At 37.7% G+C, this 13,456-nt stretch overlaps 1 protein-coding gene across 7 annotated transcripts in view; it reads left to right on the top strand.

The window, feature by feature from the left end:
- Nucleotides 1–13,456, top strand: part of puf (ubiquitinyl hydrolase 1 puf) — a 70,561-nt gene that overhangs the window by 11,838 nt on the left and 45,267 nt on the right. For all 7 annotated transcript variants that reach the window (XM_034978354.2, XM_069504501.1, XM_069504499.1 and 4 more), the window contains exons 9-20: nucleotides 4,983–5,104; nucleotides 5,512–5,623; nucleotides 6,417–6,573; nucleotides 7,431–7,586; nucleotides 8,331–8,458; nucleotides 8,599–8,677; nucleotides 9,050–9,264; nucleotides 9,516–9,696; nucleotides 10,688–10,838; nucleotides 11,531–11,834; nucleotides 12,113–12,302; nucleotides 12,828–12,956. In XM_034978354.2, the coding sequence (XP_034834245.1) occupies nucleotides 4,983–5,104; nucleotides 5,512–5,623; nucleotides 6,417–6,573; nucleotides 7,431–7,586; nucleotides 8,331–8,458; nucleotides 8,599–8,677; nucleotides 9,050–9,264; nucleotides 9,516–9,696; nucleotides 10,688–10,838; nucleotides 11,531–11,834; nucleotides 12,113–12,302; nucleotides 12,828–12,956 (1,924 nt within the window). The remainder of the gene's footprint in view (nucleotides 1–4,982; nucleotides 5,105–5,511; nucleotides 5,624–6,416; nucleotides 6,574–7,430; nucleotides 7,587–8,330; nucleotides 8,459–8,598; nucleotides 8,678–9,049; nucleotides 9,265–9,515; nucleotides 9,697–10,687; nucleotides 10,839–11,530; nucleotides 11,835–12,112; nucleotides 12,303–12,827; nucleotides 12,957–13,456) is intronic.

The following is a 13,456-nucleotide window of genomic DNA, read 5'->3' as shown; positions in this document are numbered from 1 at the left end:
GTTTTGAATAATATTGTTATTATATTATTAACTAGCTTGTTTCCGCGACTTCGTCCGCGTGGACTATACGAAATTCAAAACAATAATTTACCCCTTAATTAGGGGTTAAATTTTCAAAAATCCTTTCTTAGCGGATGTCTACATCCAGTAATTTGAACTGTGCGTTGATAGATCAGTCAGTCAGTCAGCTTTTTCTTTTATATTTAGACTAGCTTATGCATGCGACTTCGTCCGCGTGTACTACACAAATTTCAAATCCCTATTTCACCACCTTAGAGGTTGAATTTTCAAAAATCCTTTCTTAGCGGATGTTTTCGTCATAACAGCTATCTGCATGTCAAATTTTTGCGCGATCCGTTCAGTAGTTTGAGCTGTGCGTTGATAGATCAGTCAGTCAGTCACTTTTCCTTTTATATATTTAAGATTAGATTATTGATTAGATGATGCCCGCGGTTTCGCCCGCGTGGATAAAGGTTTTTATAAAACACTGTGGAAACTTTTGATTTTCCAGGACAAAAAGTAGCCTATCCCTAGTAGCCCGCCCCGGGATGCAAGGTACCTCTGTACTATGTTTTGAAACAACATTTAAACGGACGATTCTTTAAAAATCCCGGGAGATCACCACGATTTAGGAATGAAATTCCTTACAGCATCAGGTTTGAGGAGTTGTGTCCTCGAGCTCAACGATAGTCTTTACTTGGTAGGTACCACCTCCAATATCAATTTATTATATTAAAAAAAAAAACCTGTTTCATGACAATCTAAAAAGAAAAAGGTAAAAAAAAATGCCGTGTTAAGCTATACAAAGTCTCCGATAACCATGTCGGAGGATTGCCAGCGAAACATACATAAAAAAAAAATATATATATCAATTTATAACCGACAGTTTCTAAATCAAATCAGTTTGGGGTCCCCTGCAGCATCAGGATTGAGGAATGGGAACCAAACTTTTTGGGACAATATCGCAGTTTCTAATACGCAAATCGGTTCAGAAATCTCGGAGATTTCGGTGTAAATAGGTAGAAAAACATAACTCCTCCTTTTTTAAAAGTCGGTTAAAAAATAACCTATGTTACTCCTTTACTCGTCTGTGAAAGGCCCGTCAAAATTGATTCAGTCGTTCCTAAGAATTCTATAATTCTATAATTCTATAATTCCACGCTTGGTACGTACTTATAACAATCAGTTCGCTGAGTTTGACTTATTTTACCTATCAAACAATAAATTTAAAAAGGAATTAAGAAACTATCATCGTAAAACAAAAAAAAAGTAGCTAACATCTAAATATGCATGCAATTATACACTCCCATTTACACACACACACACATGCACACACGCTCACACATACTCATAAGCACACACTCACACACGCATACACACACACATACAATCATACACACACTGTTGTAATTTTATTTTATTATTGTATATACCTACATTTATTCTGTTAAAATAGTTTAATTATAATTTTAAGTAATCTCTTTTGGCCTTCTGTTATACCTAGATTTAAATTTAAATAATAATTATGTATTTACGCTGTTGATTACTTTCAAATAAACAAAATAAAAACAAAACAAAATAAAAAGATTAGCTCATTCAAACAGACAGACAGACAAAAATTTTAAAAAACGTGTTTGTCAGTTCAAATAACCATAATTATGAGCTTAATATGAGTTAGTTATTTCGAAATTACAGACAGACACTTCAATTTTATTTATTAAAAAGTAAAGATTTGGCGTTTTCCGGGTATATTGACCACAAACAAACTTCAATAATTCCAGTCCAGTCATCAAAACCCGTCAGTAAATAACTAAATTATCATTGGAAGCCAATCAAAGACATGATTTGTATCGTATGAACATACTAATCGTAATACACATGCATATTGTAAAAGTGTGATGCTACAAAAAGTGATGCAATTTTTTATTCTACATCGTCATTCTACTCATTAGTCATTACTCATTACATAAAAACTGGTCAAGAGCCAGTCCGGCCTCGCTTATTTAGGGTTCCGTATATATAATTATGAACAACTCGATCACCGCCGCAAGGTCGCCGGCTTATCAATGTTTTATAGGATATATTTCGGAGAGTGTGCTCAAGAACTTTCGATCTTGTCCCCCCTTCACCATTTTACCACCGAACCGCAAGACGTCGGGCGAGTTTCCATCCTTATGTCGTCGACATTCCATCTACACGTACGAAACGTTTTGCGTCATCATTCCTCATACGTGTGGCTAAGGTTTGGAATACTCTTCCGCTATATGTGTTTCCTACCAATTACAACCCGGGTATCTTTAAAACAAGAGTGAATAGGCATCTTATAGGTAAACGCGTCCCATCTTAGGCCACATCATCACTTTCCATCAGGTGTGATTGTGGTCAAGCGTATACCTATAATAAAAATAAATAAAATATAATGAATAAAAAAATAAAAATAAAACATAATTAATAATTATTTTGGGTGTATAAAATATTTCATTCCCGAGCCATCGCAGCAAACCGTGAAAAAAAAACCCAAAACATGTTCATTTGTTTTGGTCACATGTTACGAATTACCTTATGAATTGTTGTTTTCACTATTTGTTGTTAAATGCAATATACCTATGGTTCGCAATATACCGAAATTTCATAATCCTAACTAGTTTAGTTTTTGAGATAAACTGACAACTTTGACGGCCTCCCGTTTCTTTATTTTTTTAAGATAAAAATAAATGAAACATATATTTGTTCGCTACTTAATGAGCTCTAGATAATGATACCCCACATGCTAGGGTGAGAAAAAAATACTTTTTCGGTTTCTTTTTCATGTATGGGAACGCCCTGAAGAATAATTTAATTGAATTTCTAATTCAACCTTCGGTTCTGGTTCAGCGTTCTACTCCAAATATCAAAATATCAGTAGAGCTAAAATGTGCCGCACGTGATATCTCGCGACGGGAGACATATTGTCGATGTCGACTGTTTTCTCGTTACACTAACATGCTCGGGCACGAGAGACAAATTTAGTCATTTCGTCTACGTGCTAGTGGCTCCGTTTTTACCCTTTGGGTACGGAACCTTAAAAATTGTTTAACTGGCAATGTACTGAAAATGTGTAACGAGTTTAAGTCGGCTTTTTGTTATGGTCTATGGACTAAGAGCCAGCGCAAGCCAGACCTTCGTTATTTTATAAAAACTGATAATTTCTCTGCTTATTGTCCCCAACACAGGGAACGATCAGCGACTATGAAGTTTGGATCATGGTATGGCTTTAGGAGATAACCGGTAATAAAGGTGTAAAAATCTTATATCTAAGAATAAAGTCTAACATTTTAGGGTTCCGTACCTCAAAGGAAAAACGGAACCCTTATACCCTTTTATAAAATAACGAACGTCTGGCACGCGCTGACTCTCTTTATTACTTACTAGCTGATCCCCGCGGCTTCGCCCGCGTAGATTTAGGTTTTTAAAGATCCCGTATAGCCTATGTCACTCAGGAATAATGTAGCTTTCTACTGGTGAAAGAATTTTTAAAATCGGTTCAGTAGTTCTAAAGATTACCCCCTACAAACAAACTTAACGACATCGGGCCGTGCAGCAGAAATCGTAATATTTTAATTTCGCCATAACTTCAAAACCAAACGTCCAATTTTAATCATTCAAAGACCAAATATTATCTCCATAAACTGTTCTTAGTGATGAAATCATTTATTTTGATAAGGATTAATAGCATGAGTAAAATAAACGCGTTTAAATGTAGTCCAAAAAAAATTCAAGATTTTTAAATAAAAAAAATGGTTGCTGTGCCTCACTCGACATAGATGGGTATAGTGTGTCGCGGACTTTTTTGTAGATATTTATAAGATCTACAATTAATTAGAACATTTTATGGTTCTATCTTTTATAGTTTAGGCAGCGTACGCAAAATAAGTAACTTTTCTGGTTGATTTTTTACACCTTGTGTCCGAAAAACCCAAATATCTTACGGAACCCTATTTTTTTCCAAAATAAAATATAGCCTATGTTACTCGTGGATAATGTAGCTTTCGAATGGTGAAAGAATTTTTAAAATCGGTCCAGTAGTTTTTGAGCCTATTCAGTACAAACAAACAAACAAACAAACAAACAAACAAACAAACAAACAAACAAACAAACAAACAAACAAACAAACAAACAAAGTTTTCCTCTTTATAATATTAGTGTAGACTAGCTGATCCCCGCGGCTTCGCCCGCGTAGATTTAGGTTTTTTAAAGATCCCGTATAGCCTATGTCACTCAGGAATAATGTAGCTTTCTACTGGTGAAAGAATTTTTAAAATCGGTTCAGTAGTTCTAAAGATTACCCCCTACAAACAAACTTAACGACATCGGGCCGTGCAGCAGAAATCGTAATATTTTAATTTCGCCATAACTTCAAAACCAAACGTCCAATTTTAATCATTCAAAGACCAAATATTATCTCCATAAACTGTTCTTAGTGATGAAATCATTTATTTTGATAAGGATTAATAGCATGAGTAAAATAAACGCGTTTAAATGTAGTCCAAAAAAAATTCAAGATTTTTAAATAAAAAAATGGTTGCTGTGCCTCACTCGACATAGATGGGTATAGTGTGTCGCGGACTTTTTTGTAGATATTTATAAGATCTACAATTAATTAGAACATTTTATGGTTCTATCTTTTATAGTTTAGGCAGCGTACGCAAAATAAGTAACTTTTCTGGTTGATTTTTTACACCTTGTGTCCGAAAAACCCAAATATCTTACGGAACCCTATTTTTTTCCAAAATAAAATATAGCCTATGTTACTCGTGGATAATGTAGCTTTCGAATGGTGAAAGAATTTTTAAAATCGGTCCAGTAGTTTTTGAGCCTATTCAGTACAAACAAACAAACAAACAAACAAACAAACAAACAAACAAACAAACAAACAAACAAAGTTTTCCTCTTTATAATATTAGTGTAGATGTCAACTTTGATGAGTCGTGTTTGTGTATCAGACGCAACAAGCGCGCGGGCAGCAGCGGCAGCGCCAGCAGCGGCGCAGAGGAGGTGCTGCGGCCGCGCAAGAAGCTCTACAAGAAGCGCACCGTGCGCAAGCCGCGCAAGCCCCGCCACTTCCGTGAGTAGATGCTACCTACAGTCCGGCACGGCTCTCTTGGCACTTGAATGACATTGACAAAGGCTTCGAATATTCAAACAAGAACACAGGGGACACTTGACGGTAACCTTCCTTCCTTCCCCGAATGCCATTTCGACCTGTAGCGTACTATACAGTGTGTTTTTTAACTGGGTCGGTATGGGGAAATCCAAAGTCATAGAAGATAACGGGAAACTGTCTTAGGAAACTTTAAGTCTTTTTTTGTGAAAACAATTTTGGCATACTTAGTTAATTTTTTGTTCAAGCGTGAGTTGTCCATAAAAATCAATGAAATTTCTAATAGTAATAGTTTTGAATTTCCCCATACTGTCCCAGTGAAAAAAAGCACTCTGTATATCATAATAATGACAATGTTGTATAACCAATAGCGGCGCAGCTCAAGACTGCAGAGTTGGCGGAGTCAGTATCGGAGGTGGAGGAGGAATCGTCCGGCAGTGACACCGCGCACTGTCAACTTCTATGTGAAAATGTAGATGCCAGGTAAAATAATATGACTTATTCATACTAATATTATAAATGCGAAAGTGTGTCTGTCTGTCTGCTAGCTTTTCACGGCCCAACCGTTTGACCGATTTTGATGAAATTTGGTACAGAGATACCTTATATACCGGGAAAGGACATAGGGTACTTTTCATCCCGGAAAATTGATGAGTTCCCACGGGATTTTAAAAAACCTAAATCCACGCGTACGAAGTCGCGGGCATCAGCTAGTGAGTTATAAGTCCCGTAAATTACCAATGCGCGTAGCCGCCATTTTAGTGACGTCAGCACTAGACTGAAGTTTCGAGCTGAAGGTATATTTTTATTTCGGCTGACGTCAAAATGACGTCATTTCGATGTTAATGAGACATGGTTCGGGACTTGTATTAGCTGATGGCAGCGATCCGTGGATTTAGATTTTCAAATCTAGGATAAGTTATATCTAAGACAAGTTAACGACAAAACGTCATACAGGTATGAGTGACAGAGAAGACGCTCTACGAAGCCGAAGCTTCTTGAACTTCAAATCGAATTAAATTTACTGATTACTAGCTCACGCTCGCGACTTTGTCCGCTCGGATTTAGATTTTTGACAATCCCGTGGGGACTCTTTGATTTTCCGGTATGAAAGGTAGCCAATGTCACTCTCCAGATCTTCAACTATATACATTAAAAAATCAGGTCAATCCGTTGCTCCGTTGAGGCGTGATTAAAGCACAAAGTTACAAACAAACAAATGGGTATGATTTGCTGTTAAACAGCTTGAACTTCAAACAATGTCCTTTGTCCATAGAAGATTAATGGAGCTTCGGCTAATGGAAAACTACAAACGACGCGAGGAAGAGGAAGGCAGCGCATCTTCTGCACTTTCCGCTCACTCGAACAGACTTTTGCCCGACTTAGACGAGGATGACTCTGCCTGTGAGGAGGAACTGGCTCGACTCGCTGTGGTTAGTGTCAATAACCCCTGAGGTCTTTGTGAGCCGTGAGCTTTGAGCCTTATATCATCTACCCTAAGGTTGCTGGGAAGAGATCGCTATTTTAGCGATTAGGTCGCCTATTGTACAAACATCTTTGTTATACATTTATTTCTTTATGTAAAATTGGTGTATTTTAATGTAGATAACGGGTACATACCACGATTAATTTGATATTTTGTCGATATTTTGACCCAATTGCACGGGTCGTGGTCACGACGGGACTACCGTGCTGCGACCCGTATGTACCCGTTATCTACATTAAAATATTAAGTTTAATATCATTAACTTACCATTAAACTTTTTTACTTGGTCTGCTCCAGTTGATTTGTAGAAATTATCTGTCCAAATTTTTTTTTTGCTCTGTATATTAAGTACTGAAGGCAATGGTCTTCTACTCGAAACGAAGCATTATTATATTATACAGGGTCTACTGATGATTAATGATAAGATACCACAAAAAAAAAAAACAAAAAAAACCTGTATATTTAAAAGTTCGCAAAAACATCTGACTGACGATGACGCTAGAGGACGCAACAAACGTTGCGTGGATATGTGCCGCGGGTTCAATGCCGCATCGTAGGCGGGGCATCAACCCGAGTTTTGCGGGGTTTTAAAATACTAAATCACTAAAATTACAAGTATAAGGCAAATGGTTATTAGTATTGGGTTGTGTTTGGGTAGTATTACAATAGCGCTTTATTAAAAGTTTTTGCTAGCGTTTCAATTACACCGTGTATATTGAGAGACTACTTTAAGAAGCTTTGTATTATGAAAAATCAGGGTTCTGTCTGGTGATGACGTTTTTTATGACGTTTCGTTCGGTCCAGGGGCAGTGCCATACGGAGTACGGCGGGGTGGGCGTGGGCGCGGGGCTGGAGGCGCGACCGCCATCGCCCGCGCCCGCGCCGCTGCCCTTCAACGTGGACGACGTGTGTCGGCCCGGCAACACGCTGCTCTGGGACCTGTTGCAGGACGGCGCCATTGTGAGTCGTATGACCGTCTCTTTATTCACCACTAGCTGATGTCCGTGACTTCGTCCGCGTGGAAATAGATTTTCAAAAATCCCGTGGGAACTCTTTGATTTTCCGGGATAAAAAGTAGCCTGTGTCACTCTCCAGCACTTTATCTATACCCATGCAAAAAATCACGTCAATCCTTTGCACCGTTGCAACGTGATTGAAGGACACCAACCAACAAACAAACCCACTTTCGCATTTATAATCGCGGTCCACTTCTGAGCTCGGCAAACCCGTGGAAACTTGATAATATTATGGAGTACTCAAGTATTCAAGTTTCCTCACTATGTTATCCTTCACCGCTGAAGTAAATGATATTTAATTGCTTAAAACGCACATAACTACGGAAAGTTAGAGGTGTGTGTCCAACTGTGACAAAGCAACTTAACAAAAAACAAACTAGATGTCGCGATGCGACGCTCAATCGCGCTAATAGGGTTGTTTTTTAGCGTTTTAGCGTGATTAAGGATGTTTTAGCAATGCTTATCAGAATGTGTCTGTCTATGAACGTCCAATGTTGGACATAAGCATTTCCTAATGAGTACTACCACAATGGATCTTCAGCTTTTTTGTACATTCTAGTGCTTTCATCAACATGACTATTCATTTTGGACACTACTTTTGAATTAATGTCACATTTTACTCAGTTTTCATACAAATGTTTCTTTTTAAGTGTATTTGTGTATAAAATAATAGACATCTTTATTACAGGAGCAACTAGGAGAAGGTTTAGCCTTAGAAGCTGAAAAAGCACTTTGTGCTCTACTATGTTTTAGCACAGATAAATTCATCAGGATAAAATTTATTGAGGGGTGTCTGGACAATCTTGCAAATCACAGGTAACTTGTTATATTTTTTGAATAATTTAATTTGTTGTCTAACTGACTTCATTTTTATTTCTTTAAAATAAAATGTCGATTTGTAAAAAATTGCTTGTGTAATTTTGCCTTTAACAACTAATAATTATTTTATTTGTCAGGTCGGTAGCAGTATCTCTTCGATTGCTGCCAAAATTGTTTTCTTCATTTCAACAACTACGCGGCATGGATATGCATCAGGTATAGTTTTTGCATAGATACAGTTAACATACTATACTATAGTTTGAACTTATATACAGTTTACATTGTCCACAATTTTTTTCTTTCGCTGTTCTTAAAAAATGGTTTTCATTTAGACCTTTGGACTGCTGTAGATTTCAAATCAGTTGAGAGTTCATGATATTTGTCCTCCTTACAAATCTGAAACCTAAAAATTAATTACTAAGAAGTTAACAAAAACTATTTTAAGTGTTAGTTAATTAAACTTCATCTTCATCGTCAACTCGATAGACGGCCACTACTAGCCGTAGGCCTCTTGTAAGACTCACTTAGACTAGTTTAATGTCCTTTATCTAGTTATGCAGTTATTACTTAAATAATGCTGTTCGTTAGGTTGTAATGTGGGCGGAACGCGAGCGGGGCATGATGAGGTTATTCCTTGAAGATTTACGGCATTACGTGCAGAACCGCGCCATCAATACTCCCAACCAAAGCACGCCAAGCAGCACTACAGACGCGCAACACTACGCGCATATAACCGAGCTCACTGTTCGACTACACTTTCTTACTGCCATATTCTCGCCGGTGGGATCGCCGCATCATTTTAGGTAAGAATCTAGTGTGAACATGGGATAGCACAAGGTAGACCATTGTCGCCAATATCATTCCTACTTTATATCAATCACATTGTAGTAATATCTCGACACTGGAAACTTCGGGTGTCAACATTGAGTGAGGTCTTTTAATGTAGTATTTAAATATGATAAGAAATATTATAGCACAGGGCGGATTAATGTCGCCAATTTAACTCTTACTTCATATCAAGCGTGGTACCAATCATTTGACCTTTATGGCACAGGTTAACAGTAGATCAGGTGGAGGAGCTATGGCAGTGTTTAGTGGTGCGAGGGTCAAGCGAGTGTGCGGACTGTCTCTACTCGTGGCTGCTGTCGCATACTAAGTCGCCCGATCAGCATGCATTGGGACTTGACGCCTTGCGGTTTCTTTACGTTGAGAAGATGCCTACGCTTGATCCAGAGGTTAGTAAAGCATTTTCAAGAATTAGATATTTGAGCCTGTTAAAATCGTTAAAATCACCAGATACTTACTCTTTATGCGTAACTTGTAGTTTCAGTTTTATAATACGTGTTACATTTTAGATTAACGATACATTTGTACTTAAAAAATATGGAACACAGGGTCTTTCTTATAAAGACCCTGTAATTATAAAAATACTGTAAAAAAAGTCGAACCATCCAGTTATTTAGAATTTTGATGGGACGCAAGGGATTTCTTATTTTTCTTGTGAAATGTTAGCCATTTCATAGCGACTTTGTAAAATTTTATAAAATAAATCAGTTTTTACATTTGTGACGTAACCATAGTCATGTGAAACCTAATAAGTATTTTTATTTTTATTTATTTTTATTCAAACAACTTTATTGTTAACAAAATTAAATTTTTTCATTCATTTAATAATAATAATAAATGAATGAAAAAAATTTTTTTTTCACAAATTAATTTTATAACAACTTTATACAAACTTATTTACTTCATTGAAACTTATGAATCATAACAAATGGGAACGATGATCCTGCAGAAGAATGAACTGTGTATTATCAAAAGTTGAAAGAATGCACTTATCTCTATAAGCTACTAGTGACCGTTGGCAGTGAGAGAGGTTGTAGCGGAAGAAGAATAGGTTAATTTTTTAAGGTTTTTCAAAGTCAAATTCATTTATTGTCATCATAAATTGCAAAAGTCAAATGATTTATTCAAAATAGGTAATAAATTACTCTTTTTGATGGTCAGATGTTGGATTTGTAAGATATAGTGGTGATAATTATTACGCAAACTTAAAACTAAAGCTACGAGGGTTCCAAACGCGCCCAGGTCTGAGAAGAGCCCACACAACAAACTCAGCCGGGTATTATTTTTATTATCACCACTTTACATTTTTATTTACTGTGCCCAAAGCCTGAGTAATAAGTACATATAGGACTTCCTTCTTCAGTCCAATTTTTTTTCCAGACGATAAGCATAATGGGGCTAAGCCTGTATCAGCAACTATGCAACCTGGCGCGTATGGCGCTGGGAGCCGGCGACTCGCGCGACGCGGCGCATCCCCACACACTAGCCATGGACCATTTGTGGAAGATCGCTCTACGAGCCAATAGCACAGGTCATTATAACACAATCATTTTCCCACTCATACTTCCTGTGGATCGTTTTTAGAACCTTTCAAATTATTTGCGATAAAGTTTAAGGATAGGTAGTATTCAAATTCTTGGTTTGTATGACTTACTGTGATAGGCGTTATGAAGTACGTAGCATTGTATCAGTATGTAAGTGGCTAATAACTCCCATAGCGTGTTCGAACTCTGTGCAGTGACATCTAGTTGGTTTTGTTTTTATTTAGGACATCTATTTATTTTATTTATTTATTTTCATTTTTCATGTACCAAAATTGTAGTTATCCTAATCCTAATAATATTATAAATGTGAAAGTTGTTTGGATGTTGGGATGTTTGTTACTCAATGTTACGCAAAAACGGCTGAACAGATTTGGATGAAATTTGGAGTGGAGATAGATTATACCCTGGATTAACACATAGGCTACTTTTCATCCTGGAAAATCAAAGAGTTCCCGCGGGATTTCGAAAAACGTAAATCCACGCGGACGAAGTCGCGGGCATCTGCTAGTAAATTATAAATTAAGTTACATTGGAAACAGAGATCTATTTGTCTATCCAACAAAGAACATAAAATTCTTGAAGTCATATAAATTCAATTTAAATTCGCAATACTCCACAAGAGCAACAAAATACGTAAATGGTAATGAGATTTTTTTGGAAGACATTTTTTTGTCCACAGATGTCTCGATGGGTGCAATCCAATACCTAAACAGCTACTACATGGGCCAACAGCTACAACAAGAGGATGACTTCGTGTCCAAATGCATGTTTCATCTCTCTTCAGCTGCTGAAAGACTCATATCAAAAGACAAGGACGGACAAGGGACGTCTACGTCACCTAGTGTTTCTATTGAAGAGAAGGAAACAGAGAAACCTGTAGATAAACAAAATATTTATGAGCATATGACTGAGGAGGCCGCGCTGCAGTGCATACAGAGGGCATTGTTGCTGTTGAAAACTCATTTGGACACATTTAAACGGAGGTAGGATATTTATTTGCTTCTCTATTGTGGTGTTAAGTTAAGAGACAGAAAACACCAAAAAATGGGCCAAGTACGAGTCGTACTCGAACTCGAAGGGTTCCGCACCTTTTTAAAAGTACTTTAAAAGTGAAAAAAAATTTAAAATCGCTCTAGTGCGAGTTGGACTCGCACATGAAAAGTTCCGTACCGTCGTACAATACACAATCCTTTGAGTACGAAAGCCTTAAAATGATTATAAGAAATTTTTTTTCGCATCTGAAGTGTCATGTTTTTCATAGATACGCATTCCACCTACGTCGCTGGGCGCTAGCGGAGTCGGGCGCGTGGGAAGGCAGCGCGAGCGGAGCAGGCAGTGTGCGCGTCTCCTTGCAGCTGGCCGGCGCCGGCCCTCGCGCCTCGCTCGTCCTCCATCAGTCCGACTTGGTGGCACATTTACGCGCGCACGTGCACGTTTGGTGGGAGAGACAGGTTGGTAGCTGTACTGGCTGTGCAATAGATATGAGTCGGCTAAGTATTTATTTTAACAGGTGCTACGGGTTTCGGAAAGGGAAGCCCTTCCTTCAAAGCAGTTCTTTGCGGAGTTATTCTTACAGCTCTTACTTATCATTTCTTACAGTTTCTAAATTTTCTCATGTACTATTTGCGGTTATAATAGTTTCTCTCGTGATTGAACTCTGTACAGCGACATCTAGCATTTTAATAATAATAATAATAATAATAAAATGATGCTGATGAGATAGATGCCGTGTAGAAACCAAAAGGGTTTGGTTTGATAAAAACTGCCATACCCCTTCCAGGTTAGCCCGCTTTCATCTTAGACTGCACCATCACTTACCAGCAGGTGAGATTGCAGTCAAGGGCTAACTTGTACCTGACTTTTAAAAAAATAGCGCAAATTACAGAAAACTCCGTTAGTGTGATGTGTACTAGTTTCACTTCAGATTGAACATACCCGTGCTGCCATCTAGTCCACAGTTCTATTTTTGTCCGCAGATCCAAGGTGAAGACGGCGTCACAGCTCTATCAACCGACGGCCCACTAAGAATTATCACTCAGGGCCAAGAGCTGACCATTGATTACGACGAGAGGACGCTGTACGACATGGGCTTTAAAGATAATCAGGTACTTGTTGTAGTCTTTTTAAATTTTGAAACACTATAAACTTACTAAGTAAAGGCAGTAAAATCTATTTTCATTGCCGCTATAACAACAAATAATAAAGATTTCAAAATGGCCGCATGAAAATAAAATAAAAAGTGTCATTCTTGTACGATGCGATGGTACTGAACCCTTCGTGTGCGAGTCCGATTCGCCGACTTTCTTTTTACTCTGTTGACAAGAATGAGGAGCTCTGAATTTTTGCATTCCTTTGTATTGTACTAGCTGATGTCCGCTACTTCGGCTGTGTAGATTTAGATTATCAAAAATCCCGTGGGAACTCTTTGATTTTCCTTGATAAAAAGTAATCGCCGGCTCACTACAGAGGACGGGTCTCCTCTCAGGCTCAGAACTATAGAGCGCACTTTGACTTTGTTCAGAATTAAGATTGAGTTAAAACGAGACAGATTTATGTGAGCGATATAGCTCTGTCTCGTTTCAACTCTGTCTTAAGTCTAAGCTAA

This window comes from Maniola hyperantus, chromosome 18 (assembly GCF_902806685.2).
Source record: "Maniola hyperantus chromosome 18, iAphHyp1.2, whole genome shotgun sequence".
Taxonomy (NCBI): domain Eukaryota; kingdom Metazoa; phylum Arthropoda; class Insecta; order Lepidoptera; family Nymphalidae; genus Maniola; species Maniola hyperantus.
The sequence above is the reverse complement of the archived record's forward strand: the minus strand, read 5'-3'. Positions and strand labels throughout refer to the sequence as shown.